Below are 24,813 nucleotides of genomic sequence, written 5' to 3'. Positions count from 1 at the left end.
TCACCAACAAAAAAAAAAGATGACCTCTAGTCATCTATGGAAAGCTAGCTATGGAAAGCCCTTTTTAAATGATAAAACTCATCCCCCCCCCCCCCCCCCCCCCCCCCCTGAGTTAGAGTCACTTCCCTCAGGGCAGCGCTATAGAGTACCTATGGCAAAGGAAAAGATCTACAAAGGCTCTTTTTTCCCAAATGCAATTACTGGTTAATAAAGTGTGGAAAGCATAAACATGACAGTGTAGCTCATTTAGCCATGTACTGAATCTGCACATGTGCCCAGCTAGGTCTGGGAGAAGAAGAGGGAGGGAGAGAGGGTATTTTGTAACGTGAAGTATTTATGCTGTGGATATGTTGTGTTTTAATGAGTTTTATTAAATTGTGTCTTGTGTGTATTGTACGTACTGTCTATTGTATTGGTGAGACCAAAGACAATTTTCATGCCTGACCTGAAACTAAAGTCTATTCTATTCTATTCTATTCTATTCAATTCTATTATATTCTATCCCCCTATATCCAATAGACCTTAAAACATATTTTGTTATGATATACTAGAAAAGTCTGTATCTACCATGTGTTCAGAGGCCTCCAGAAATTGTTTAAATACAAATATAAAGAAAAGATAAACCATCAACTGAATTAAACCAGTACATATCAACCTACACAAACTTCAACAATAACATCTGTCAGAAAGGTACTGTCAAAGATGTGCTTCTATGTAATAGCCACTAGATGTCAGTCTTCTTCAAATGATCAAGGGCTGGACCAGCTTCGGCCTAAGTACAATCTTTGTTTTTTTATGCACAAAAAGCGTGCTTCAGTGAGTTTATGAGGTTTTTGGAAAGGGTGTATTTCTTAAGTTTGACAGCCAAATAAAGTCTCACAGGTGTGTCTACACTAACTCAGGCAGTGAATCAGTGTTTCTGCTGCAAAAGCCCTACGAGAACTGAACAGCTATTGTTCCGAGTATACTCAAAGAGCACCATTGACCACAACACTGGCTGCTGATATGCAGCAGATAATGCAGTACAGTGACTTAGAGCGCTGAACTGGTCCATGCACCTAACAGGCATTCGTATTTTTCACAGAGCTGCTTTGCAGAGAAATGGCCGGACAGCAGACTGCCTCTCCACAGGTTTTCCCCAGGATTATGTAACTTGCTAAAAGGTGTTGCTCAGGCCACACCATACTGAGGAACAAAGAGGGGAGACAGCGGTCACTGGAATCCACCCCCCATAAAAGAATGAATAAATGAATGTTTTATGTCTGATGAGATATTTATCAAATGTAGTTCTATAGAAGTTTATTTCCTTAGTTTGTCATGTGTATGCTGAAAGTAAGTGTAGGTGTAGTGGAAATGCCCTGTGAAATACTGTGGTGCATCTTGCTGTTTACAATTGGCACAGCAATCTGATCAAGTGATATACTACATAAAGGCTACATAACTGAGACAGGGTCAAAGACTGAGCAATTGAGACACGTGTGTTTTGATGCTTACTTTTGTGTGTGTGTGCGTGCGTGCGTGCTTGCGTGTGTGCACGTGTGCGTCGCGTGTCTGTGGTGTGGAAGTATGTGTCATCACCCCACTGCACCAGCTTCACCAGGTGATGAACTCTGCTATTCACCTTTGTCTGGTCACACTAATGCCAGAAGATGGCTGGTCATCTGGCTGGTGTGGCTTCGGCCAGCAGATCCATCAGTGGGAGCTAAGACCACCCAACAGTGCTGGGACACTGACATTTCAATGTTAAGTCAAGCACTGTTCTTGTACAGCAGCAAATATTCATACACAAGAGGAGAATTTAAGGAACTGACAACAGAAGTAGTCTTAATATTTTTGTTTTTATTTGACAACTTTACTGCAATAATTTAGAACAGCAATTGTGTAAAGCATTAACGAAATGTGCAACAGTTGCTCTGTTTTATCCTTTAAAAAATCCAGAGATTTCTTCTACCACATAAACATTAGACATACAGTATTTGTAGCATATTCACAGACTATTTACACAGACATGCCACTGCTCCGGGCAATTGACAGCAGAGGATCTAAACAGAAGCTTTAAAAGCAGTACTGAGTCTGCAAAAATAAATGGCAATTTCTGTATCTCATTTCCTATCCAGCAAAAAATAACTCGACACTCGTTTAAAAAACACATCACTTTGACAACTGTCAGAAAACAAGAACGTCTGATGACAGCCTTAAGAATGGCATCGCTCATCACCTACTTACTCATTCAACTTTGTCTAGTGCTATCACCTGTATGCACATTTGTGGACATGCTGGAATATGATACTGGTTTGCTACATGGATTAAACAAGTTAGGGAGCTCATATTAGTACTGAACAGGGTTTTTTTTTTATTATTTCCAATGAGACCAAATGTTCTTACAGAAAAAGTCATTTTTTTCTGTCTTTGGGTGGTGAGAATGAAAGTAATATCAGCACCTATGGGACAGACATGGGGATGCCATCCTAAGATCAACATAATCAGCTGCTTCGTATCATGGTTTCCATATATACACAGATATACATACAGCCTTGGATGTTTGCCTTGGTGGCGTAGACTTTTGCCATGAAATTATAGTACACTTCAGATGAACAACCAATCACAGGAAACCAAAGAGTGAGGAGAACACGGAAGGAGAAGGCATGAACAAGTGCACTTTACCTCTCAGAGCAAAGAACTAGATCTTTATCAGAGTATATACAAACTTTCATATCTACGGAAAAAACACATATATAATACATTCAATATCAAAGTTCCATAAGGTGCTAATATACCTTGTATGTTTTTGCTGGAGGTGCAAGTCATTGGGCCAGATGCCTGTCAGAGATGCCTGTCCACAGAGGACACAGTAGTCTAACACTTGCAGTGAGGTGGGGGCTAGGGGGCTGGGGTCAAACAACATCTTCAGGTCACAAGGACTCTTTAGATAAATTTAAATGATTTGCACGTCAGGCAAACACTGTTTCTACATGGGAGGGGGGAGGGAAGGGGGGGGGGGTAATGGACATTTTCAAGAACACAAAACATATTATTGATGACAATAGACCAGAATCGGTGGTTGGGGAGGGTAAGGGGGCAGCCGTAACAGCGAGTCAGAGGACTGTTACTCAAGGCTTGTGTAATTGTAAATGTCCTTGTCTTATAACCTGTACTGAGTTCACCAGTTAACCCTCCTCTGTATCAGTCCCATTCAAGAACTCCTGTTGAGGTATATAAGTAGCTGCGTTCAAGCACTGAGGAAAGCCTGAACGCTCTGGTAAATTACAAATGCAACACAGTTACATGTGCAAGAGGCATCAATGACAAATACTGTGGCAATTTCGATGGTAAACACCCTAGTTGAGGTCAGTATGATACATCCAAGTGTCCCATACAGTAAGTTAATTCCAAATTAAATGTGAAAATAAAAGAATAGCTGCAGCTGGGTAAAGAGTAAGTTCTAAATCATATATTGCACTATAGAAAGTGTCCTATTCCTAAGTAGATAAAAAAGCAAATTCCCAGAAATTCAAACATTTTGATAAACAATCACATCTGGATGGACTAGATAACATATGTAAGTTGCTGAAGTCAATCAAAGTCGATTATCATTCAAATATATCATGGATAAAGTGCAAAAGGCACAGATTGTTACAACGTCCCCCAACCTCCCCAAAGTCAATGACCAATTCAGATGTGAACCAATCTTGAAGCTACTTTGAATAAAAAAATATGAAAATAATAATAAAAACAAAGCTTTTCAAAAAAATCTCAGAAACACTACACTGAATGTTGAATGAACTTAAATTGACTAACAACGATAAATATGGTCTTTATACAGGCAAAAAAGAGAAAGAAAATGAATGATTATGTACCGTCATTTTCGTTTCGGAGGGTCTCATCCTCGCCATTATCATTCTCGTGACCCTGGTCCCCTTCCGCGGGAGACCCACATTCCGCCTCGTTTGACACATCCTCACTGGGACTCGGACAGTCATTGCTCTGTGAGGTCATGCTGAATCCGCTCTTGTCTGCCGCCAGCCCCGGAAAAGCTGCTGCTGCTGCGGCCGCCTGTGCGGGGAGCCCCGGGTAGAGCCATGGGAAAGGGCTGCTGAGCGCAGCCGCGGCTGCCGGGTACACATACTTCTCCAGGTTACTTTTATCAAATAAAGGCATGTAGGACGCTGCTGCCGAGGGGTTAATGAAGTAGAAAGGCATGCAAAATGGAGTCTGCTGTCCAATACCAGTGATTCCCATCAGTGAGTTCATGAAAGCCAGATCAGGACGGCTTGCTGGGTCTGCACTTGCCACACCATTTCCACTCCAGCTCATCTTTGGTTTCTTGGCAGTGCGGTCATCCCCGAATTCCTGTTTGATCTTGACACCTTTTGCCTCCTGCGCCCTGCCGCTCTCAGGTCCTTTATCTGAGCCAAGCTTCCCCTCATTTCTCTCCGCCTCACCGCCATATCCACTGTCAGTGTCAGTATCGTTCTCGTTCAGTTCTGGGTTCTGAGTCCTCTGAATGACCGGTACACAGTTCGCCTGACCGTCTCCTTTGGGACCATCGCGGTCCTGCAGCTGATGCTGCAGGAGCTGCGCACCGGGCTGAAACTGCCCGGAAACTTTATGCAAGTGGCTGACGAGCTGCGAGCACCTCTGCTCGCGAGTAGTCCAGTTCTCGAACTTGCTCAGGTACTGCAGGACCTCTTTGGCACACGCCTGAAAGCCCGAGTGGAAAGCCTCCAGATCGGCTTGGAAGGAAGATTTCATCGACCGATCACCTGTCATGCAACAGTGAACAGGAGAGGAGAGGATGAGTGGATTGCATGCACTTTTAATGACCGATAGTTATCTTTTACGGATACGTATCACAATACCATTATTTTAACTTATCAACACTTATTCAGACTGTTACCTAAGAATATATCTGTTTGTTTTGTCAAGGCACATGCACAACTATTATGTAATTTACCGTTCTGCAAAGCGATTATCTTCTGGTGCTGCTGCTCGGTCACAGCAGTCAAGGCGTTTAAGTGCTTCAAAGTTAACTCAAGTACAACCGCTTTCTCCAAATGCCCAAGGGTCTAAAAAGTAAAAGATGGTACATGTTAAACTTTGAAAATGTTATGCAATTCTGCGTCTCAATAATCATATCTCCCACTTAACAAACCATTTAGAGAAAATAAGCTTACCGTCAGTTTCAAATGTTCAGGTAACAAATCTTTAAGCTGTCCGATACATTCATTAATTCTGTCTCGTCTCTTCTTCTCTATCAGGCGATGTGGCAACTTATAAGCGTCCTGAATGAAAGCAAAAATGTCTGTTAAAACTACTATAAGCACCTCAGTCAACAACATCTTTTTGGTGAATCTTTTTAAGAATAAACATTCAAAAGACGGCGACCAAGAGTCATTGCCGGTGTGTTGAACTGCCGAATTGCTTACCTTTCCGTCTTCGCGCTTCATCCCTCTTTTAGATTTGCACATATACAGAGACGAATATTCCACCCTGAAATGAAACAGAAAAGTCCAGGTGTTAACGAGAGATCCCATTCATTTTGACTGGTAAATATGTTGTGGAAAATACTCAATATGCAAGATAAAGAATTACCCCAAGAAGTCTGCGTGATCAATGTACTGCCTATCCTGGAGGCGTGGTATTCTTTCATCCATTACTTATTTTTTTTTTTTTAAACCTTGCTACTCAAACTTCTTTGGCTTGCAAGAGTTTTAAATCCAACTCCAGTGAACGAAGAGACACTGCACAGCGTGCGTTTATCCGGTGGCGCTGCACTTCAGAATGATGCCTGCTTTCCTAGACTGCCACTTTGCCAGACCACTTTGTGTGAAACCAGAGCGCACGCGCGCCTCCAGAAGGGAACGGCTCCGAACTCACGTGTAAACTGCACCAGCTCAAAGTCCGGTAATTAAGCGCCCGAAGAATCATCTCGTCGTGAGGCATGGCATCGCTTAACAGTTTTTTTTTTATTGGACCAGTTTATAGGACAGTATCAGTGCCCTTTATGTAAATTACGGCTTGAATTTCTTTGCCAGTGGAAATATCAAACTATGCCACTATGAAGTTTGTGTTTTTTTGCGCTCTAGGTTGTTTATATAATGACATAGGATAGGGCATGTTTACTCAGCCAACGATAGCCTACGTATAATGTCAACCACAGCAGTGCACTTAGGCATACTGTTAAAGATATAGCAGATTGTCATAAGGGGTTTTCAATGGCCATAGCCAAGATTGCATGCAGCAGCATGAATCTCACTAATGGTATAAAGTGATATCACTAGTGGTATAATGTCTATGACTAATTCTACATGGAAAACACAAGTCTCTGCCATAAACAGGCCGAACCAATTACACATACTCACATGCCAGCACTGTTTGATATGCTCTGAAGTATCAAATAAATACCAGGGAAGTGACTTGTCACCCTGAAAACAGTGCAGTGTATTTCTAGAGACTGTTAGTTTACTGGGTGACTAATTTACTGTGAAAAAAAAAAGCATATGAAATGTAATTAAACTGACTAATTAACCTAGGAATGAAAATAAATGAAAGTAAATAAAATATATGTTGTAATTTATTTTAATCACAGTCTTAGACATTTTTTCTTTTACAGTAGATATTGTAACAGTCAGTTCTATAATTGGCTTGCTCACATGTTTGGTGATTTAAGTGAAAAGCCCATGGCTGCGTTGGTGGTCTCAGTGTCATACGATGTACTCAACGTTTCAGTCAAAACCTCAACTGGCTATGACCATTAAAAGTTGTACAAAAGCTGGACTATGATGAATTTGAATCCTTTTGTTATTTAACAGTGGAAAATTAGGAATCAATTAAATGTGTGGCCCTGACATCTTGGTTAGTGGTGGTCAGCCTGTTTTTACTTTTTTTTATACTATCTTACACTAAAAGTGGGTGGGTGGGCAAGTGGGTTTTGACATGAATGTTGATATGCAAAGCCGTAGTGGAACAGTTCCTATCTTCTTGGTCCATTGAGCAATAGGGTCATAGGGTCATCTTTGAGGTAAGATACTGTAATCAACTAGACTTTCCCATGTTCCCATGTAATAACTGAATTACAGGTTTATTCAGGATGTGTAGAACCCCCCTAATGCACACATTAACACCTTAATATGACCTCAGTGTAAAAGAAAATGTTCACCCTTTAATTAGATTCAACCACAACAAACATGAAATGATCAGTTATAGCACAAATAAACAATCCTGTCAAAATATTCAATAAATAACTATTTTGTTGACAACTGCTTGCTGTTTCACTGCCATTTAATATTTACATGTCTGCCATCAGGCCAAAAAGTTTTCTAGCCTGGCTTTGGTGGCAGCCGGCGGAGTGCTTTGATGCAGCCCTGCAAGTGGAGTACAGTAAGTGCATCTGCACCTTTTCATTATTTTCATCAAAGATTTGGCCCTAAAGCCCTCACATGCTCGCAGGTCACATTACCCCCTCATCCAAATCATGTGACCGGGGCTTGGCCCTGTGTTTGGAGTGGAGTGGGCCCTATTGGGCATGACAGCGCTGCCAGGAGCCATCCCTCCTGACCACAGTGGCTGGCCATGGCGTGCCGTGTTAGTGCCTGGACTCATCTCCCCATAATTGCTGTTTTCCCTTTTAATCAGACGGCTCCTTCTGGCCCCTCCGTGAGCAGGCGAGGCGAGGCAGCTCTTTGTTCATCTGCCGGTCGTGTGTTGGAGCCCCCCTTCTCTTCTTCCCCCTCACTCATACTCCCTCCTTCCCGTCTCTCTCTCTCTCTCTTCTCTCTCTCTCTCTCTCTCTCTCTCTCTCTCTATCTCTCTCTCTCTCTATCTCTCTCTCTCCTCGGCTGTGCTTTGCTCTATATGCGGCGCACGGGCAACTCGAGGAATCTGCTCCAAATGCTTTCCATATTAGTTCAGAGGCTCTCCGGTTCCAAATAGCAGCGCGGTCTGGGCCTCTCTGTCAGCGGGGAGGGGAAGGGAAAAGGGAGGGGGGATGCTGGGGGAGCTGCCGTCAACCAGCGGGCAGAGAGCTAGTCACCAGTAGGACAGAGGAGCGGAGCGCCGGTCAGGGGCACAGAGGGAAGAAGAGGAAGAAAGGAACAAGAAAGGAGAGTGAGAAAAGGACGGATTAGAGAGGGAGAGCGAGTCAGGAAGAGAGAGAGAAAGAGAGAAAGAGAGAGAGAAGCTTCCAGCCATCGGATCGGGAGAATAGCAGCAGTCAAGCGTGTGGGAAGCAGCAGCGCGGCAGGAAGTGCATGATGGGATCGCAGAAGGAGAGGGAGATGGGCCAGGCGGACGGCGTGGTGAGTGAGGAGGCACACAAGTGCTGCGGCTGCCGCTTCCCGCTGCTCGTGGCCCTGCTGCAGCTCATCTTCGGCGCCGCCATCGCCGTCCTGGCCTTCATCATGGCCGCCATCAGCCCCTCTCTGCTGGCCAGGGAGACGCCCCACTGGGCAGGGATCATCGTAAGCATGGACGCCTCCTTCCTCTTCCTCTTCCTCTGTCCACTGCATGGCATGCCAAACCCACCCTTCCGCCCGGGCCAAGCATGAGGTCCGGCCCACACTAACTCGAAGCCTCCCTCTGACCCGTCCCAGCACTGGGCGAACTGCACGCACACCTTGTCCTCGGTGCAGCTCAGGAGGCAGTCGAAATGCTCCTTGTGTCTGTGACTGTCTGTCTGTCTGTCTCTGTCTGTCTGTCTCTCTGTCTGTCCATACACATGCACTCATTACCATCCCCCTGTGCCACTTGTGGTTTTCCTATTGTCGCAGTGGAAACTGCTGTGGGTGGACATGGTCCTGGACACTTTCCTATGCTGTGCCATACTCTCTGATCTCTACCGCATGCCACTTAAGTCATCAACTCCAAAGATCATATCTGGAGTGAGCCATGGTGTTGCAAAGCTGGCTAAGTTAATGGAATTAAACAGTGAACTCCATATTACTCATAAGTAAATGACTCACTGAGACCAGCCCTGAATTTGTAGCTAACATGCGTCATGGCTATTTTGAGGGGTTAAAATGCATGTAGTATACATGACATTATGTGGAAATAATACTCAGAGACAGCTATTTCAAGAGAAACGGTACACTTACAGGCTTGGGACTATGTTAAGAAGGACAGCTACTTTAACACTAATCTTACTGTGGGACCTCTTGTTTGTCCAGCACAGCCAGAGCGCCCAGAGGTAAACATGTTTACTCAGCCTTCATCCTGACTTTGTTTGGAGATTTGTCTCATTTATTTTGGTCTTGATTTGGATAATGTTGTTTTGCAGTGGGAACCGTTCAGTGACTTTGAAAAGGTGCTGCCCCCTATGTTTAAATTGGATTGTCAGCCACAGCCTGGCTGTTTGTTGCTAAAATAAAACGCGCCTGAACTCTTGTGATTGCTCTTGCTTGTGATTCATCTGCCTCAAATGTGGAAAAAGACATCCTGTTCATCCATGTTCACATAGCAATTACAGTTCTCACTACTGTCCAGATGGATTTTTGTTGCCCTAGTTATAGTACCATAGAGTCTAAATAGGATTGTCTGCTCTCAGGAAAACAGCTCCAGCAGTAAACAGGAAGATGGTTCCTGACTGGGCTGTATGGTGTCTCAGCTATTTGAGCCACTCTCTCCATATAGCAAGGTGACTCCTCTGGCTTGTTACTGAGTTGCTCTGGTGACCCTGACCCTGACCCTGACCCTGGCTGACTGATGACTGATGGCTGGGATGTCTGCCCTGTGAGGCACCGTGGAAGTCCTTCAGTCAGGCAGAGAGGAAGGTGAAGATCACGTTCATCCACCCTCCCTCCCCTCCCCTCATGATGCCAGCAGGCCATCAATGAACCTCTGGCCACACCAACACTTATAGAGTTAGAGCCTCACGAGACAGAGAAAAACACTTAGGTCACCAAGAAACCCCTAGGCCCCCCCCCCCCTCCTCAAACCTCTGCCCACCCGCCTGCCTGCTTCCTAAGAACCTGGGAAAAACAATTAAATTAGATACTGCACGTTAGTCACAAGACAGGAATCAAACTGAGAAGGAGAGTGTTATCGCGGCGAGGGAGAGAGAGAGGGAAAACTATCCAATTTACCACGGGCCATGATTACATTATCTGATGACAACTCAATGGTACATTGCACAATGTTGATAACTGCGCTCAAGAAAACCCTGGAATGAGCGGGGAATTGAAGAAGGCTGCTGAACCACAAATGAGATTAAGGGGAATGCTCGGCCAAGTTGGTATGTGTTTATAACCTGGCGCACAATGAAAACGTTTGTCGTGGACCCCGTTCTCCGAGCATGCGCACATGCGTTCATTAAAAGTGCACGGACAGCTGTATCTGAAAACTGGGTTAATTTCTTGGCATAATTTGTTTTTAAAGTGTATTAAGATTGGGTTTTTACCACTGTTGTGCACACACAGTTGTATCTTATGGTCCCTCTCTCTCTCTCTGTCTCTCTCTCTCTCTCTCTTTCTTTCCTCTAGCTGTGTGTGGTGTCCCTGCTGGGTTTCGTCCTCTACTTGATCACCTACCGGGCTGATGAGAGGACATCCATGCAGTTCATCGTCAAGGTGAGACAGAGCTTGGATAGTGTTGATATTTGCTCTGAAATTCAGTGGAAATTCTGCTGACGCCTCACCACGCCACCACAGCCCTAACTTCACCCCATTTCATAACACAGATTACTCAGTCTACCAGTTACTCAGAACTCTTGCACTATGTGTGCAACACCTTGCAATCACCAACTCTCCCACATGCAGATTCAGAAGAAAGTTATGGTTCAACATAGTGTGTTTGTATGTGGTCCAGTTATACATTCATTTTTCATGCAATAATGAGGTGAGCTTATAAAGAGACACATAAACGCTTTCATGCATACATACATACATACATACATTACATACATACATTACATACATACATACATTACATACACACACAGTATATGACATGTAGCCTTCAACCATTACAACATAGACACACTAATGTTGTTATACTGATGGAGGGAGGTCTAGCCAAAGTTAGCAGCATGTTGACCAGCCTACCCCCGACGAGAGATGCGATGCCTTTATCGCGGAGCGGGGGAGGAGGCTCCATCTGGCATGGCCTGACATTTTAGCGCTGGCCTTGCGGAGAGCTTGCAGCCACAGCACATCAGCTCATTAAAGTGCAATCTCGCTGGTGGTCATGCCACCAGCAGCACGCCACCGTACACAGCGGGGCCGCAGCAGGCCAGGACTGGACAGCCAGAGCGTTATGTAAGCCCTGGATTTAGAAGCAGGTTTTTACAGTTATTGGGGATTGTGTAATTACATAAACTACGCTGGCGTGTGGCTGTCGCACATAGTCCATGTAGTCATGTGTGTGTGGATACATGGATGTGACACGCATGCACACATACAGTACAGGCACATATACAAACACACACACACACACATGTTACACAAGCACATGCACAACTGAAATGGTCTTTATCTGTCTGAGCCTACCTGTATGTGTGCGTGTGTGTGTGTGTGTGTGTGTGTGTGTGTGTGTGTGTGGAGGGGCATTTGTCACAGTCTATTCACAGTTTCATGTCAATGGTCTAATGCTCTAAACGCTACTGATGTCAAATGGAGGGAAAAGAGAGAGGAGAATGAGAGTGCGGAGTGATGGAACCCATCTGATGATAGACAGATGGACAGAGAGGCCAGAGGGAGAGCAAGCCGAGGGACAGAGATCGAGACGCTGACAGAATGAGATTTGAGGGAGAGATGGGAACCTGGCATGAGGCGGACAAAGACGGGTTGAGATGAATGACCGATGTGGTCAGGGGAGAGAGTGATGGGACCGATATGCAGAGATGGGGATGTTGTGAATGAGGGTAGAGCAGCACTATCTTAGGGCCAGAGCAGATGGTTTCAGTCCCACATCCACAGCAGCTCCACCACTCCAATCAGTGTGGCCTCCTTTTTGTCACACAGCAACCGGTCTGTGGTCAGATTATGGATGGTTTGCAATTTAGGGACTTAATAAACTAGGTTCCACCAGTTTTAATAGGATGCCACTGTAATATGGAGGTATCATAATGAAGGAATATTAGCCTGGCGGGCCATCCTATATCATGAGCAAATTAATTTGCCGCCGCTAGGGTGCGTCTAGATTTCTAGGCTAAAGGAATATCTGAATAGACAGGAATGGTCAGTGATATGTGACCCACGTTAACCTTCCCCTACCTTTACTTAGCTGCCTTCCGTCAGTCTTGTTGGGCCTGCACAGTGAGCCCCTGAGCATGGCAGTATGGAGCTATAAAAACTCTCATTATTTGCACTTCCTCTTGTCTTATGCAATTCCTTATATGAGATTGTGGAGAAGAAGAGGTGCCCCTGATAAGAGAGGAATGTGAAAGTCAACAGGGCTAGCAAGGCAAGGCTAATGCTAAAGTCAACAGGGCTAGCAAGGCAAGGCTAATGCTAAAGTCAAAAGGGCTAGCAAGGCAAGGCTAATGCTAAAGTCAACAGGGCTAGCAGGGCAAGGCTATTGACTAATTGACTAACTAAACAAAATGCATCAGAAGTGCAAACAGTCACACTTACAAGAAGTCACATTGCAACAGGAAGTATTGTATTATAGTTACCTTGCGGGATCCCTGCCAGTGCCCCCTTATCCTAGCCTGACGAGCCAGAGCCACATTAAAATGTTAGCCTGGCTAGCGCCACCACTTCTCAATGAGACGTGGTCTGGGAACCAAACATTAATTTTCTCGTATTTGAAAAAAATGCCCAGATCCGTTTATTGGGTGCCACGGATGTCTATCAAATGCGTCTGTGCATAGCTCATCATCGTCTTGCTTTCCCCCTTGTTCTGTGATTGGTCCCCTATCTCAGGCGAAAATTTGCTCCATGGTCTCCAGGCTGCCTTAGCAGCGTGAATCAAATCGCGCGCAAGGCAGCATGGGAACACCCAGGCTATTCAAATGTAGGGTCTGGGCACTCACCGTTCGCAGTGCTCAGTCCGAGGGGCGGGATAATCAGTTGTCTTTCAAATTCCCTCTGCACGCAATAGGACAGCGGCAGCGCTATGATGCGTTTCCCACCAGCGGAGCTAGTTGGCTAGTTCAAACATTTGCCAACTTAATAAAAGCTTAACTCGTGTCACACTGTTGCAACTCTGCCATCAATCATTATGTTAAGCCCACCTAACGACTCTATACACGATTTCATTGGCCTGATTGAGTTTCGATTTCTGGAGCTCACAAGCCAACGGAGAGTTGCTAGACTAGCCCTGGCAGCCGCTAGGGGCGCGTCTAGATTTCTAGGCTACCCTTATCCATCTCTGCCCACTGATCGGACCTGTGCTTCTCTTTGCCCAGGTGCTCTACTTCCTGCTGTGCTCGGGGGGCCTGGTCATCTCTGTGCTGGTCATTGCCTTCCAGGGTCACCACTTCTCACTGGCCAACGGCTTTAGCTGCCGCGAGCTGGGGGAGGACTGTGTGTGCACGCTGGACCCTCTGGACCCCATCGCCCGGACCTTCACCTACGAGGCGGTGGGCGACTGCTCGGCCGTCATGGACACGCTCAAGATCTACTTCCTGCTGCAGATGGTGCTGAACTTGGCCGCGGCGCTGGTTTGCGCCGTGGGGGCCTTCGTCATGTGGAAGCACCGCTACCAGGTGTTCTTCGCCGGCCTGCAGGTGGGGTCACTCTCCACCCAGCACTGGCAGAAGGTGTGAGTCTGTCGGAGAGAGAGAGGGAGAGAGAGAGACGGAACAGAAAGGCTGAGGGCTCTGTGAAGAGAGGTTGAAACCATGTTCAGCGTCTTCTCACTTGCCTAATGAACAATGTGTGTGTGTGCCGTTCTAGTCACCAAATCCATGGTTGTCCATGGTTGTTGTATTTTTTCTAATATCCCACTTTACTGGTATGAGTCTGCTTGGCTGTGTGTGTGTGTGTGTGTGTGTGTGTGTTTGAAAGAGAGAACCAGAGAGAGCTCAGATGACCTTTGAAAAAGTTTCATAGGTTTATACTTTTCTAAAGTAGCTTTCTATGCAACTTCCTTACAATGTGTTAATACAGGTGCCAGTGCAGGAGACCTGCTCTCTGTTCTAATTGGCATACTTTTGTCAGTACACTTTCATGCAATGCACTGTGCACAGGGTAGTGATGACTCAAATTGAACACCAACTCAGTGCACTTAGCTAAAATGACGATTACAATATTTAAACAGAACGTTACTGGTGTGTTCTATACGACAGCAGCATTGTTGTGTTTTGTCAAAACTTGGTTGTGCATCTGTTAAGTGTGTTTTCCACTGCTGCTGCACCAGCTTCCTCAACCAGTTATCTTGAAAATGATCCCTGCCCTTCTGCTATGAATCCAAGCTCTGTTGAGGGCGTTGAAAGTGTCCAGCATTTTACACTCGCCATGAGTTTGCAGCGCGCGTTGCGTCGTCATAATGATCAGTGTGAACGCACTTATTGCCCTCACATTAGGTATTGTAAGTACAGAAGTAAGCAAATTGGAACAGAGTGCTGGCATTTCTCACAGACAGAACCTATGATGCAATACTACAACATTTTGCAATGAGGATGTGTTCACCGGGGTAGTGAACCAGAGACATGGAAGTACGCTTCATGCTGTCTTCCTCTGCACTTTTGATGTCCTTTTTACAGATATAAATCAGTCAGCAGTCAGCACCATTGCCTTATACAGCATTTAAAATACATGCAAGATAAGTCAGTTTACAAGGTTGCCAAATATAAGGGGGAATCGCATTGGCATTCTGAATTGTGTTGTATCTCTTTAAGACAAATGTTGCTGAACAGTGTTTACTACTTTAAAAAAGACTTTTATTTTGACCTCCTCCTGAGCTGTGCAGACCAGCTGTGGGAGGGCTGTCAGGCAGGCAGTCAGGCAGAAGCCAAGCAGTCATGTGGAGTGTTGTGTATAAAATACTTTTTACATTTTACACAGAGTGCGGTGGTCTGACATAGATTTTCTCTACATTTAGTCTGAATTCAGTAATATCCTCTTTGGCTTGGTTTGCTATGTTTGTTGAATTTGTTGTTGAATCTCTAATGATACTACATGCTGTATCCTTTCCCCTTTGCGAGTCAGTATCATTACGCATGCTTAAAGGGAAAGAAACCAGTGCCTGTCTAATGAAGGGAAAATGACCAGCCGCGTTGTTTTTCTGACCCTGATCCGGAGCACAACAACAAGCAGCGCTGTTAGGTGGAGTCAGCGAGGCCTCTGGCCAGTCCAGTGGGCCGGAGTCACAGTCCAGCCAGCCACTGGAAACCTCCGCTGCTACTGCTGCCAGGGGGTGCACAAGGGGTACTCAGACACTCAACCCCACGCAGCAACAATACTAATATAGACACCAACTGCCATCTGCTCCAATGGAAAAGCACAAGGGTTTCAAATGCACTGTCCCACAATCCAGAGTGCACCCAACAGAAGACATACATAGACGGGAACTTTTTTATTTTTATTTTTTCTACTGGGATTGGTTGATTCAATCTTGTAATGATTTCAGATCAGATTTTTAAACAATTTAAACAAGTCTGTGTGGTGTTTGGAGGAACCATTTTTAATGTCTGTACTGTTGGTGTATTTTTTTGTTCATTTTACGGTGTATACATATCAATGTATTCCCATTTGATGCATGGTCAAAAGGTCTTGGGTCTGGTGCTACAGTCAAATGCCTTGCACAGGTTACACAGCCACTGCTGATAGTCCAGTCTACATTCTCTGTGTACGTCTCTTTTTTTCTTATTTTTAATAAAAGATCATAAGTAAGCCTTACCATGCCTCTGTAATTACTTCTCCCTTTATAAGCTGTCACTCTTCTTACTGAGCTACCATCTGTAGTACATGTATGAGATAAAAGAGTCTTGGCCGCTCTGTGGTCACTTTCATAAACCTGAGATATGACAGTTTCCAGAACATCCAGACTTGAGTAACTTACTTTGGGCTTAAGCTGATTTTCGAGGCCCAAACTCTCAGGAGCGTGTACAGCCTCAAAGAAGGCATGTAGTGCTGACACCATATTTCACAGTCTCACCCAGCTTTGGAGCAGTTCTCTGTCAGTGGACAGAGGCTGCAGTGTTCCTTGCTGGTCGAGGTGCGGCCCACGGGTGACAGACAGTAGCCGTGCTGGTGTCATGAGTCAGGGGGCATCGAAATGCGACGCCTCACCCTGCGCTCCGATTGGAGGACAGCCGAGTGCTGCTGAGGCAAAAGAGAAAGCTGCTGATGGCTGTGTCGCTCACTGTTGTGTGCTCATTCATTTATTTATTTATTTGTGGCTGTGCCTTCAGGGGTGTTCTGATGCTCCTCTCCGGACCTTGTGACCCGGTCCCCATCCCTGCTGGCATGACACAGGAAGTCACATGCCATGCATCACATGCGGCCAGTATATTTAGATTAATGATTGTTTATGGCCTTCGGCCGCCACAGAACACCATCTTCTCCCTGGAAACCGAGGCCACCTGCTTGTGAATGCCAGAGATGTGTATGCGAGTGTGTGTGTGTATGCATGTGTGTGTGAGAGAGTTTTTGCGTATTTTAGATTAATGCTGTGAAGCTTGTAGATGTCAAGACATTGATCCAGTAATCAATGTCAAAAATGGATGTTTTCACTGAATGTGGGGAGGCCGAGGAGTTCAGGTCAGGGGGTTGTGTGTCTTTGCCTGAGGCCCTGAGATGCAGACTGTGTGCAAACTGAGGTAGTTCCAGGGAGAAACATTCAGAACCAAAAGCACTTGTTGCTGTTAATATTTCACATTGTGTCTACCTTCCTTGATGACAGCATAGCCTAGCTAATAATTAATCTGCTCTCAAGCCCTTTGGAACCAAACACATTGTGTGTGAGCAGAACAATGAAGGGAGGAGTGTGTGTGTGTGTGTGTGTGTGTGTGTGTGTCTGTGTCTGGTGAGCCAGGGGATTTTGTGCGTGTCGAAAACGGAAGAGTTTGTGTGTGTGTTGGTGGGGGAAGAAGGATACCACCCACTGAACCCTTCTCCCTGGCTGAGTATTTCAGATATGCTGGACTTTCCCTGTGCCACCGGTGACAGCTGTGGGTTATTATAGCGCATATGTGGGGGTTAATTTTAGCCACAGTTTCAGTCACAGCACAAACACTCCTGTCCTCTCAGTTCAGAGGAGATGGCCCTGGGGCCTGGACAGTCTTTTCTACAGATCTACAACCATTTTTAAATAAATAAAAAAGTTCCTTTTACTTGTCATTTTCAATGTGATCAAAGATGACACAGCAGACCTACCGAGAGAATGGTTGAGAAACTAGAGAACGGTTGAGGTGAAATTCTTTGAGTTATTATGCCCTCAGTGGTAATTACTGACCGGTGTCGGTTCAACTCTCGTCTGGGGCTACAGCCCTCAGCTGAGCTGACGTCACACAGTCAGGTCAAGTTCACTTCGGAAGTGAGTAAGCTTATGTGAGTGAGTGAGTGGTGTGGCAATCACAGAGAAGGAAGATAAGGTTGTGTGTGGGTGTATGTGTGTGTGTGTGTGAGAGAAAGAGAGAGAGAGAGAGAGAGAGGGTGTGTCTGTTTGTGTCAGTCTGTTGACGGCAAAGTTTCAGCCCAAGTTATTGCTGACAGGTAGAGGCAAACGTAGAATACAAGCAGCAGATCACTCCTCTCTTTATCACAGCTTTATTACAGTAGATCTGACCACATAAAACACAGCCTGCATTCTCTTCTCATTAAACATTACAAGGACCATTTCATCTGAAGTGCATACTCCTCTAGTTCCATTGTGCAAACTTATCATAACACATTTTTTTACTGAACACTCTTGTTGTGCATTTAGTGGTCACTGGCAGGATTTTCCCTTTGGGTGCTAACATCAGTCACACAGACAAGCAAGATTAGAATTCGCCGTAAGGTTTAAGTACTGTAAGTGGACATAACGATGAGATCACACTATGCAGGTCAGTGGTCCTGGATAACCCCCCCCCCCCCCCACTATGTACCGACACGAGACATAAAACACAATTTTTCAAGTACATTCCACAGAAATAAACCTAATTTTCTCAATATACTTAATACAATATACTCAATATATCTTTTCATCTATTTTATATACAGCTTTGTTAGGAAGGCACAAGATGCAGCCCATGTTGCTTAAGAGGCACACCGGCGCAAAAGACAAATGAGATAAAACTTGAGATGAGAAATGAGCTGAGCGCGAATGTGGGACAACCAAACACGCTGGCATAAGGGCGAGGCACTAGTGGGCAGCTCCGCTCTGCCAGAGAGATGATGCGGTTTTCCAGAGCTTTCTGCTTCCCTCCCGCAGATCCAGAAATGGCAGTCTCTAGTCAGCATTCTTCTGCTCAGGGAGGGAGGGAGGGAAGAGCGTAGTCTGATGCACACGGAAGGCCCTCCTGAGCGACAGGCACATGCCACCCATAATGCACCTGGACCACTCCAGTTTGTCCCTTGTGATTTGACTGTATTAAAATGGCACTTTGTTTAGACACACAAACCCATAATTACATACATGTATACAGTACACAAATACAGACAACTCTATCACACACATACATGACATACACCATTAAAAAAGTAATACTACAACCTTTTTTAAATACTCTTTCCTTGGAGCACTAAGAATGTGAGACTGCTAGTTCCAGTGGCCCCATTAATAAAGTCCATGACCCCTGCACTCTGCCCGTTGGCCCATAGATTAGGCACGAGGGCAGGTCTGAGGCCTGTACTATCTGCTGTGTAAACCTCATCTCATCTCCTTCAGTATGGAGGGGAGTGTGTGTGTCACTTCAGGTGGAGCACACCACACAGAGCCTGATGTGCAGCGCCGCACACACCACACTGGGACCGGAGCGTTCAACAGCAGGGCTCGGAGGCTCCCAGTGCCTAGCCTAGCTCACCTGGGTTTGTTTGTCTTAGTCTGTTAATGAGCAAGTGTGTGAGTGTGCGTGTTTTGTGTGTCGTTGGCCCTTTTGCATCCATTGGAATTGTGTTAAACTGTGAGTATTTTCCCTCATACCAGTGAAATTGTAGAGTGTATTTTTGTGTGTGTGTGTGTGTGTGTGTGTGTGTGTGTGTGTGTGTGTGTGTGTGTGTTGGCCTTCAGTGCGCTGGAGCGATGACATGATGGTTCAACTGCGGCGGCCCGAGGAAGCCCATCCTCTGCTTGTTCTTCCTCTGCTCGGTCATCTGAGGGCATCACAGAGAAAGAGAGAGAGAGAGAGAGAGAGAGAGAGAGAGAGAGAGAGAGAGAGAGAGACCATTTGATGAAACAGGCTCAGCCCACAGAGCCCCACACCTCGGGGGCAAACACGAGCAGGAGCCCAGTAGCAGCCCCCTCCTCCCCGAGGCCTCCCCACACCGTGGCCTGCTAGAACTGAGCAGCCTCTGTGATCATATTAATTACATGAAATGGGTGGTTTAGAAAGACAGAGTCCCACAGTGGCGCCGAGGGCCAGTAGCTGATAACTGAGGCAGAACTAATTGAGTTGAGATGATGGCATGATAATTGTACGTGCAAATGTGTTTGTATGTGCTGTGCTGTTATGTTGTGTTGTGTTGAGTTGTGTTGTGTTGTTGTGTTGTTGTATGTGCTGTAAGTGAGTGTGTATTGTATGTGTTGTGTGAGTGACTATGTTGAAGATATTTGTATGCGCAGGCAGCTACTGTGCTCTCTTGAGAAAGACTGTCCATTCACTTGTGCGAGTGTGGACACACACACACACACACACACACACACACACACACAGAGATAGAAAGAGGGAGAGAGGGGGGGGATCCAAACCAGTGTGAGAGTCTGCCTAATGACTTGGCACTGCAGCAGGGGAAATCACTTTAATAAGTTCCTTAATATCAACAGACATCAAGCAGGGCCTCTGGTCTCATGACTGAAGACGGGAGAGCAGCTGTGCGGCAGGACCACCAGCGAGAGACCAGCCCTCCAGCCTCCCAGCACTGCAGCCCTCCAGCCTCCCAGCACTGCAGCCCTCCAGCCTCCCAGCACTGCAGCCCTCCAGCCTCCCAGCACTGCAGCCCTCCAGCCTCCCAGCACTGCAGCCCTCCAGCCCTCCAGCCTCCCAGCACTGCAGCCCTCCAGCCCTCCAACACTGCAGCCCTCCAGCCCTCCAGCCTCCCAGCACTGCAGCCCTCCAGCCCTCCAGCCTCCCAGCACTGCAGCCCTCCAGCCCTCCAGCCTCCCAGCACTGCAGCCCTCCAGCCTCCCAGCACTGCAGCCCTCCAGCCTCCCAACACTGCAGCCCTCCAGCCTCCCAGCCCTCCAGCCTCCCAGCACTGCAGCCCTCCAGCCTCCCAGCCCTTCAGCCCTCCAGCCTCCCAGCACTGAGCACGGCCCCCTCATAGTCCACACGCTTACTAACTCACTCATCACCGGCCCCCCGGCACCACCACACACTGGACACGGCAAGCCCAATGTGTTCCACTGGCCCCAACCCATCTTGTTAGGACATAATGGACCTTATTTACCTGAATACTCCTGTTATGTGTAACCATGGCAACAGACATTCTCATCCACCTGACCTCCTGGAGATCACACCCTCTGGCCAGACTTCCTCGTCCAACAGTCTCCATCTCAAACGTCCCTTTCCTTAAGTGAACACAGGACATTTCTCCTCCTCTCTCACCCTATCCGCCTCTCGTTCTCTCCCTCTCTCTCTCTCTTCCCCCACACCCCTCTCTCCCTCCCTCCCGCCTCCCTCAGTGTCCCGGGTGCCATGGCTTGTTTTTCCCCGGCCGCACAGAGAGAGAGAGAGAGAGAGAGAGAGAGAGAGAGGGAGAGAGAGATGGAGCATGTGAACAAGGGTGCGCGCTGTTACAGGAATCACATGCCGCAGAGGCAGGTGATGTACGTGATCCGTCACACCCCTGTGGAACTGGGACATCCAAACAGCCCCATGTGGGGTCATGTCCTCTGACTCCCGTAACAGCACAACGCTGGGGACTGCAGCCGAACGAACCCCCCCCCCCCCCCCAATAACATCTATCAGCAACACTTTTATTTTCATTTTTCTTTTTTTAAACATCCGCTCTTGTTTCTGTACGCTCGGATTGAGACGGTGCGATTCCTGGAGAGGAGCAAACACACCTGCCTCCGTAACCCAGACACTTTCAACATGGCGTGTGGCACAGAAGCAGCAATTACCTTGACGAGCGAGCGAGAGCACTGCGCTCTTGTCAAGAGTCCTCTCCGGGAACTTCAAATAGTGACTTCAAACAGGGGAAAGCTGGGCTCTCCACTTAATGATGTGTGATGTCTGCCCTTGCTCCAACACAGTGCTCGCTGCACTCATTTGAATGTCATTAACATGGCCGCGCGGCAGCAGGATATGAAAACTCCAACTTGCAAAACAATTTGTTGGATATGATGACAGCCCATTCTGGGGGTGACCCTGGCCCTCCGCCTGCTTCCTGGGCTGGCTTCTCTGCTCTGCTGATGGGTGAGGACACTGTACCGCTGCACTGTCCGGCTCTCACGCCAACAGTCTGGCTGACCAGTGCTCAGGTGCTGCTGTTGAGCTGTCTGTCTCCAGACTTGTTGTCTGAGGCCTGTCGGTGGCATATGGGGCAGTCCCGCGTGGCCTGTCTTGGGCTGTGTTTTGCATAAGCCGTGCACTGGTGCGTGTGCTAAGATGACGAGCTGGAATATGCTAAGCTCGGCTATACTGGGCTTTAGCGCATCCCGCTCGGCTATTTTGGGCTGTGCAGAGAGGGCTGCTGGCAGCCTTGCTGCCGGCACATGTGTGTGAAGTGTGTGTGTGTGGTGTGGAGGGGGTGGAGGGGGTGGGGGGGGGGGGGGCGGTGTGGCCTTACCTGCTCCTTGAGCTCGGACAGCTGGCCAGAGAGCTGGGTGACCAGGTCCATGGTGAGGTCCAGCTTGTCCTGCAGGGAGCGCATCTCGTTCTGCTCGCTCTCCCCCTCGCCGCTCACCAGGGACATGGCGCGCATGCGTGGGAACCAGTCCAGGTTCTTCTTCTGCACACACGCACACACACACACACACAGTCAGACGCACAGATGTACAGACAAGACAGGGAAAGGGAACATGTAAATATTAATGAGCAAGCTGCACCAACTCTAGTCCAAGTGTCTTGTCTGCATGTGTGTGTGTGTGTGTGTGCTGAATGGTCAGTCTCTCTCTCTCTCTCTCTCTCTCCCTCTCTCTCTCCCTCCCTCACACTCTCGCCCTCTCTCATCTGACGCGTGTGAGTGTAGGGAGCTGGCTCTGGGTTGCAGGCAGAGAACTTTCAGCACCGCTCACACGTGCCAGAACTGAACACAACAGAGGAGAGGAGAGGAGAGGAGAGGAGAGGAGAGGAGAGGAGAGGAGAGGAGAGGAGAGGAGAGCCGAGCTTAGCAAAGCAGACAGACTCCACTGCACCGTCGGCCAGAATACAGATTATGCGTGAGGGCAGCAATGCAGTAATATACGCGTCAAACTCTGTCCCCCTCTCTCTCCACTGCAGTGCTCTGAAGACAGAGAGAGAGAGAGAGAGAGAGAGAGAGAGAGAGTGAGAGTGAGAGAGAGAGTGAGTGAGAGTAAGAGTGTGCCAGAGTCCTCCCAAAGCCCAGCGGAGGGCCCCGAGTTGGGCCAGTGGGGGCGACGGTTCCTGGACCGCACGGCTGAGAAGGTAGTCTAACGGCTGTGGCAGCCAAAACCAGGAAAAAAAGAGATGTGACTGGGGCCGTGACACATAAACAAACAGATTAATCACACAGAGCGGAGCAGACACGTGTCCCAATGAATTATTCACTCTGTGGGATCAGGCCTGTAACCCGATATTTACTGAGGGTGTGTGTGTGTGTGTGTGTGTGCGTGTACTTGTACAGGTATTTCATAGAAAGTCTGTGTGTGTGTTTGTGTAGGAGTGTATGTGTGTGTGTAATGACGTAAGTTTGGTGAATGAGATTAGGCTTGTGTGTGTGTGTGTGTGTGTGTGTGTGTGTGTGTGTGTGTGTGTGTGTGTGTGTGTGTGTGTGTGTGTGTGTGTGTGTGTGTGTAATGACGTATGTTTGGTGTGTGTGAGATTATGCATGTGTGAAAATGTGATGGGGTGTAGTATGGATTTGCATGGGTACATGTGAGTAAGTGAGAGTACGCAGCATATGTGACTATGTTTGAGTGTGAGTGAGAGACGGTGGGTTTTTAGGACAGGACCACACACGTGTGAGCCAGTGTGTGTGTGTGTGTGTGTTAGTGTGTGTGTGTGTGTGTGTGTGTGTGTGTGTACAGTATGTATGTATGTATGTATGTATGTATGTATGTGTGTGTGCAGGCAGGGTGTGTTTGTACTGTTCCTGTTTTTAATTAAGTGTACTGTACATGTCTAAGATAATGCTTGTGTGTGAGTTGTGCACTACATGCGCGTGAATGAGTGCATGTGAGTGTACGCACGTGATGGTGTTTGTCCCGTTCAGTAGGTGTGTGTATGTGTGTGTGTGTGTGTGTGTGTGTGTGTGTGGAGAGATAAGGCCGAGCGAGCTGTAGTGGAGTGATCAGGCCGGTCTGCGGGAGGTGACGGTTATGTAACGGAGCTGGGAGCCGCTGCTCTGGCTCAGCACCACCACAGCAGAGCACAGCAGCGCGCACCGGCGGCTCCCGTGCGTGTTTGTGTGTGTGTGTGTGTGTGTGTCTGTGGGGAGGACCGGGGTGTGCAGGAGCTCCGGAGGTAGGAAAAGGGTGTTTTTCCCCCAGCCTACACTTACGTAAGGAGGAAACAAGACACACACACACACACACACACACACACCCTTTGTCTTCACTGCAAAATGCCACATCCACACTAGAAAATGATACTGGAAGTATTATTTTCCCTGGAACTGGAGAGAGAGAGAGAGAGAGAGAGAGAGAGAGAGAGAGAGAGATGATTACGTGAGGACAGACGAGTGTTGCGACGGCTCCAGGACTCAGACTGGGGTATTTGTGCTGGGCTGCAGGGTGGCAGGCCAGAGAGGGTGGGAAGGGTGGTGCCACAGCGACTCCAAAAACAACAGGCCCCTTTCTGCCTCACTCACACTCACTCTGGCAACCGCACAGGAAAGTAGGGCCACACAGCACCCCTCACACACACACACACACACACACACACACACACACACAAAGGAGCACATGGAAGTCTGGGAGTGGTTGGGTCCCTATCAAAGGCACTTCTGACCAATCACGTTAGTATTCAATTCATAATCCAGAGTACATTAGCCAATTATTTGGTTGGAAGGGGGGCAGTCACAGAGACTTCAGAGGTATCTGTCTCGGTACATTAGTGCAGGAAGTCAAATGGCTTGCCATGTATCAAGTGTTAAGGCAACAAATGACGATTCTTTACTGTGCAAAAACACGCAAGGAGATTGGACAGTTTTAGCTCCAGGTGAAATGATTCACAGTGAAACATGTATATAATGTAAATGTAAATATGTCTTAAATAAACACACAGTACACATACTCATGGATTATTACTCAACACTACCATTTTTACTTGAGCTAGTTCCAAAAATCACATAACTTCATCATCATTCTAGACAAACGACTGTTTATCCCCATTTCTCAATAATTGACACAGGCAGTATATAGACAGGTAGTGAGTTTGCGGTAATCCAGGTAAATACAGCCCCCGTCTCCGTCCCCTCTTCAGCAGCAGTGCTTCCTAATGCTGATGTGCTGAGGCTTCCTGAGGTCCCACTGAGTGGCTCTGAGAGTGGCCGACAGCAGAGAGACTGAGGAATGTGTGCATGTTTTTTTTTTTTTAAATAGCTCCAGAACTACCAGTAAAGCAGCACAATACACCACCACCACCACCATCATGTGATATCAGCAGAG

General features: G+C 47.1%; 3 protein-coding genes across 8 annotated transcripts in view; 1 reads left to right on the top strand and 2 right to left on the bottom strand.

Annotated features, from left to right (window-relative positions):
- Positions 1–1,819: 1,819 nt before the first annotated feature.
- Positions 1,820–5,833, bottom strand: bhlhe41 (basic helix-loop-helix family, member e41). The gene is made up of 5 exons (XM_042111344.1): positions 5,593–5,833; positions 5,427–5,490; positions 5,175–5,282; positions 4,955–5,066; positions 1,820–4,763 (listed from the first exon to the last, which is right to left on the bottom strand). Exons 1-5 carry the CDS (start codon positions 5,652–5,654, stop codon positions 3,850–3,852), a joined length of 1,260 nt encoding a protein of 419 aa, XP_041967278.1. The 5' UTR covers positions 5,655–5,833; the 3' UTR covers positions 1,820–3,849.
- A 1,937-nt stretch (positions 5,834–7,770) lies between these two features.
- sspn (sarcospan (Kras oncogene-associated gene)) lies at positions 7,771–16,886 on the top strand. Of its 2 annotated transcripts, XR_006035247.1 has the most exons (4): positions 7,771–8,459; positions 10,476–10,562; positions 13,343–13,890; positions 16,866–16,886. XR_006035247.1 is itself a non-coding variant. In XM_042111345.1 (3 exons), the coding sequence occupies exons 1-3, from the start codon at positions 8,250–8,252 to the stop codon at positions 13,700–13,702; spliced, it is 657 nt and encodes a 218-aa protein (XP_041967279.1). In that variant the 5' UTR covers positions 7,771–8,249; the 3' UTR covers positions 13,703–15,776. The 2 variants fall into 2 exon arrangements, 1 of the variants encoding a protein (XP_041967279.1); XM_042111345.1 differs by lacking the exon at positions 16,866–16,886 and having other exon boundaries at positions 13,343–15,776.
- Positions 16,887–17,632: 746 nt separating this feature from the next.
- The window catches only part of itpr2 (inositol 1,4,5-trisphosphate receptor, type 2), an 86,392-nt gene continuing 79,211 nt past the window's right edge, over positions 17,633–24,813 (bottom strand). For all 5 annotated transcript variants that reach the window (XM_042111339.1, XM_042111342.1, XM_042111340.1 and 2 more), the window contains 2 exons: positions 21,813–21,974; positions 17,633–19,175 (listed from right to left, as the gene is read on the bottom strand). In XM_042111339.1, coding sequence (XP_041967273.1) covers positions 19,089–19,175; positions 21,813–21,974 — 249 coding nt within the window. In that variant the 3' untranslated portion in view covers positions 17,633–19,088. The remainder of the gene's footprint in view (positions 19,176–21,812; positions 21,975–24,813) is intronic.

This window comes from Alosa sapidissima, chromosome 11 (assembly GCF_018492685.1).
Source record: "Alosa sapidissima isolate fAloSap1 chromosome 11, fAloSap1.pri, whole genome shotgun sequence".
Taxonomy (NCBI): domain Eukaryota; kingdom Metazoa; phylum Chordata; class Actinopteri; order Clupeiformes; family Clupeidae; genus Alosa; species Alosa sapidissima.
The sequence above is the reverse complement of the archived record's forward strand: the minus strand, read 5'-3'. Positions and strand labels throughout refer to the sequence as shown.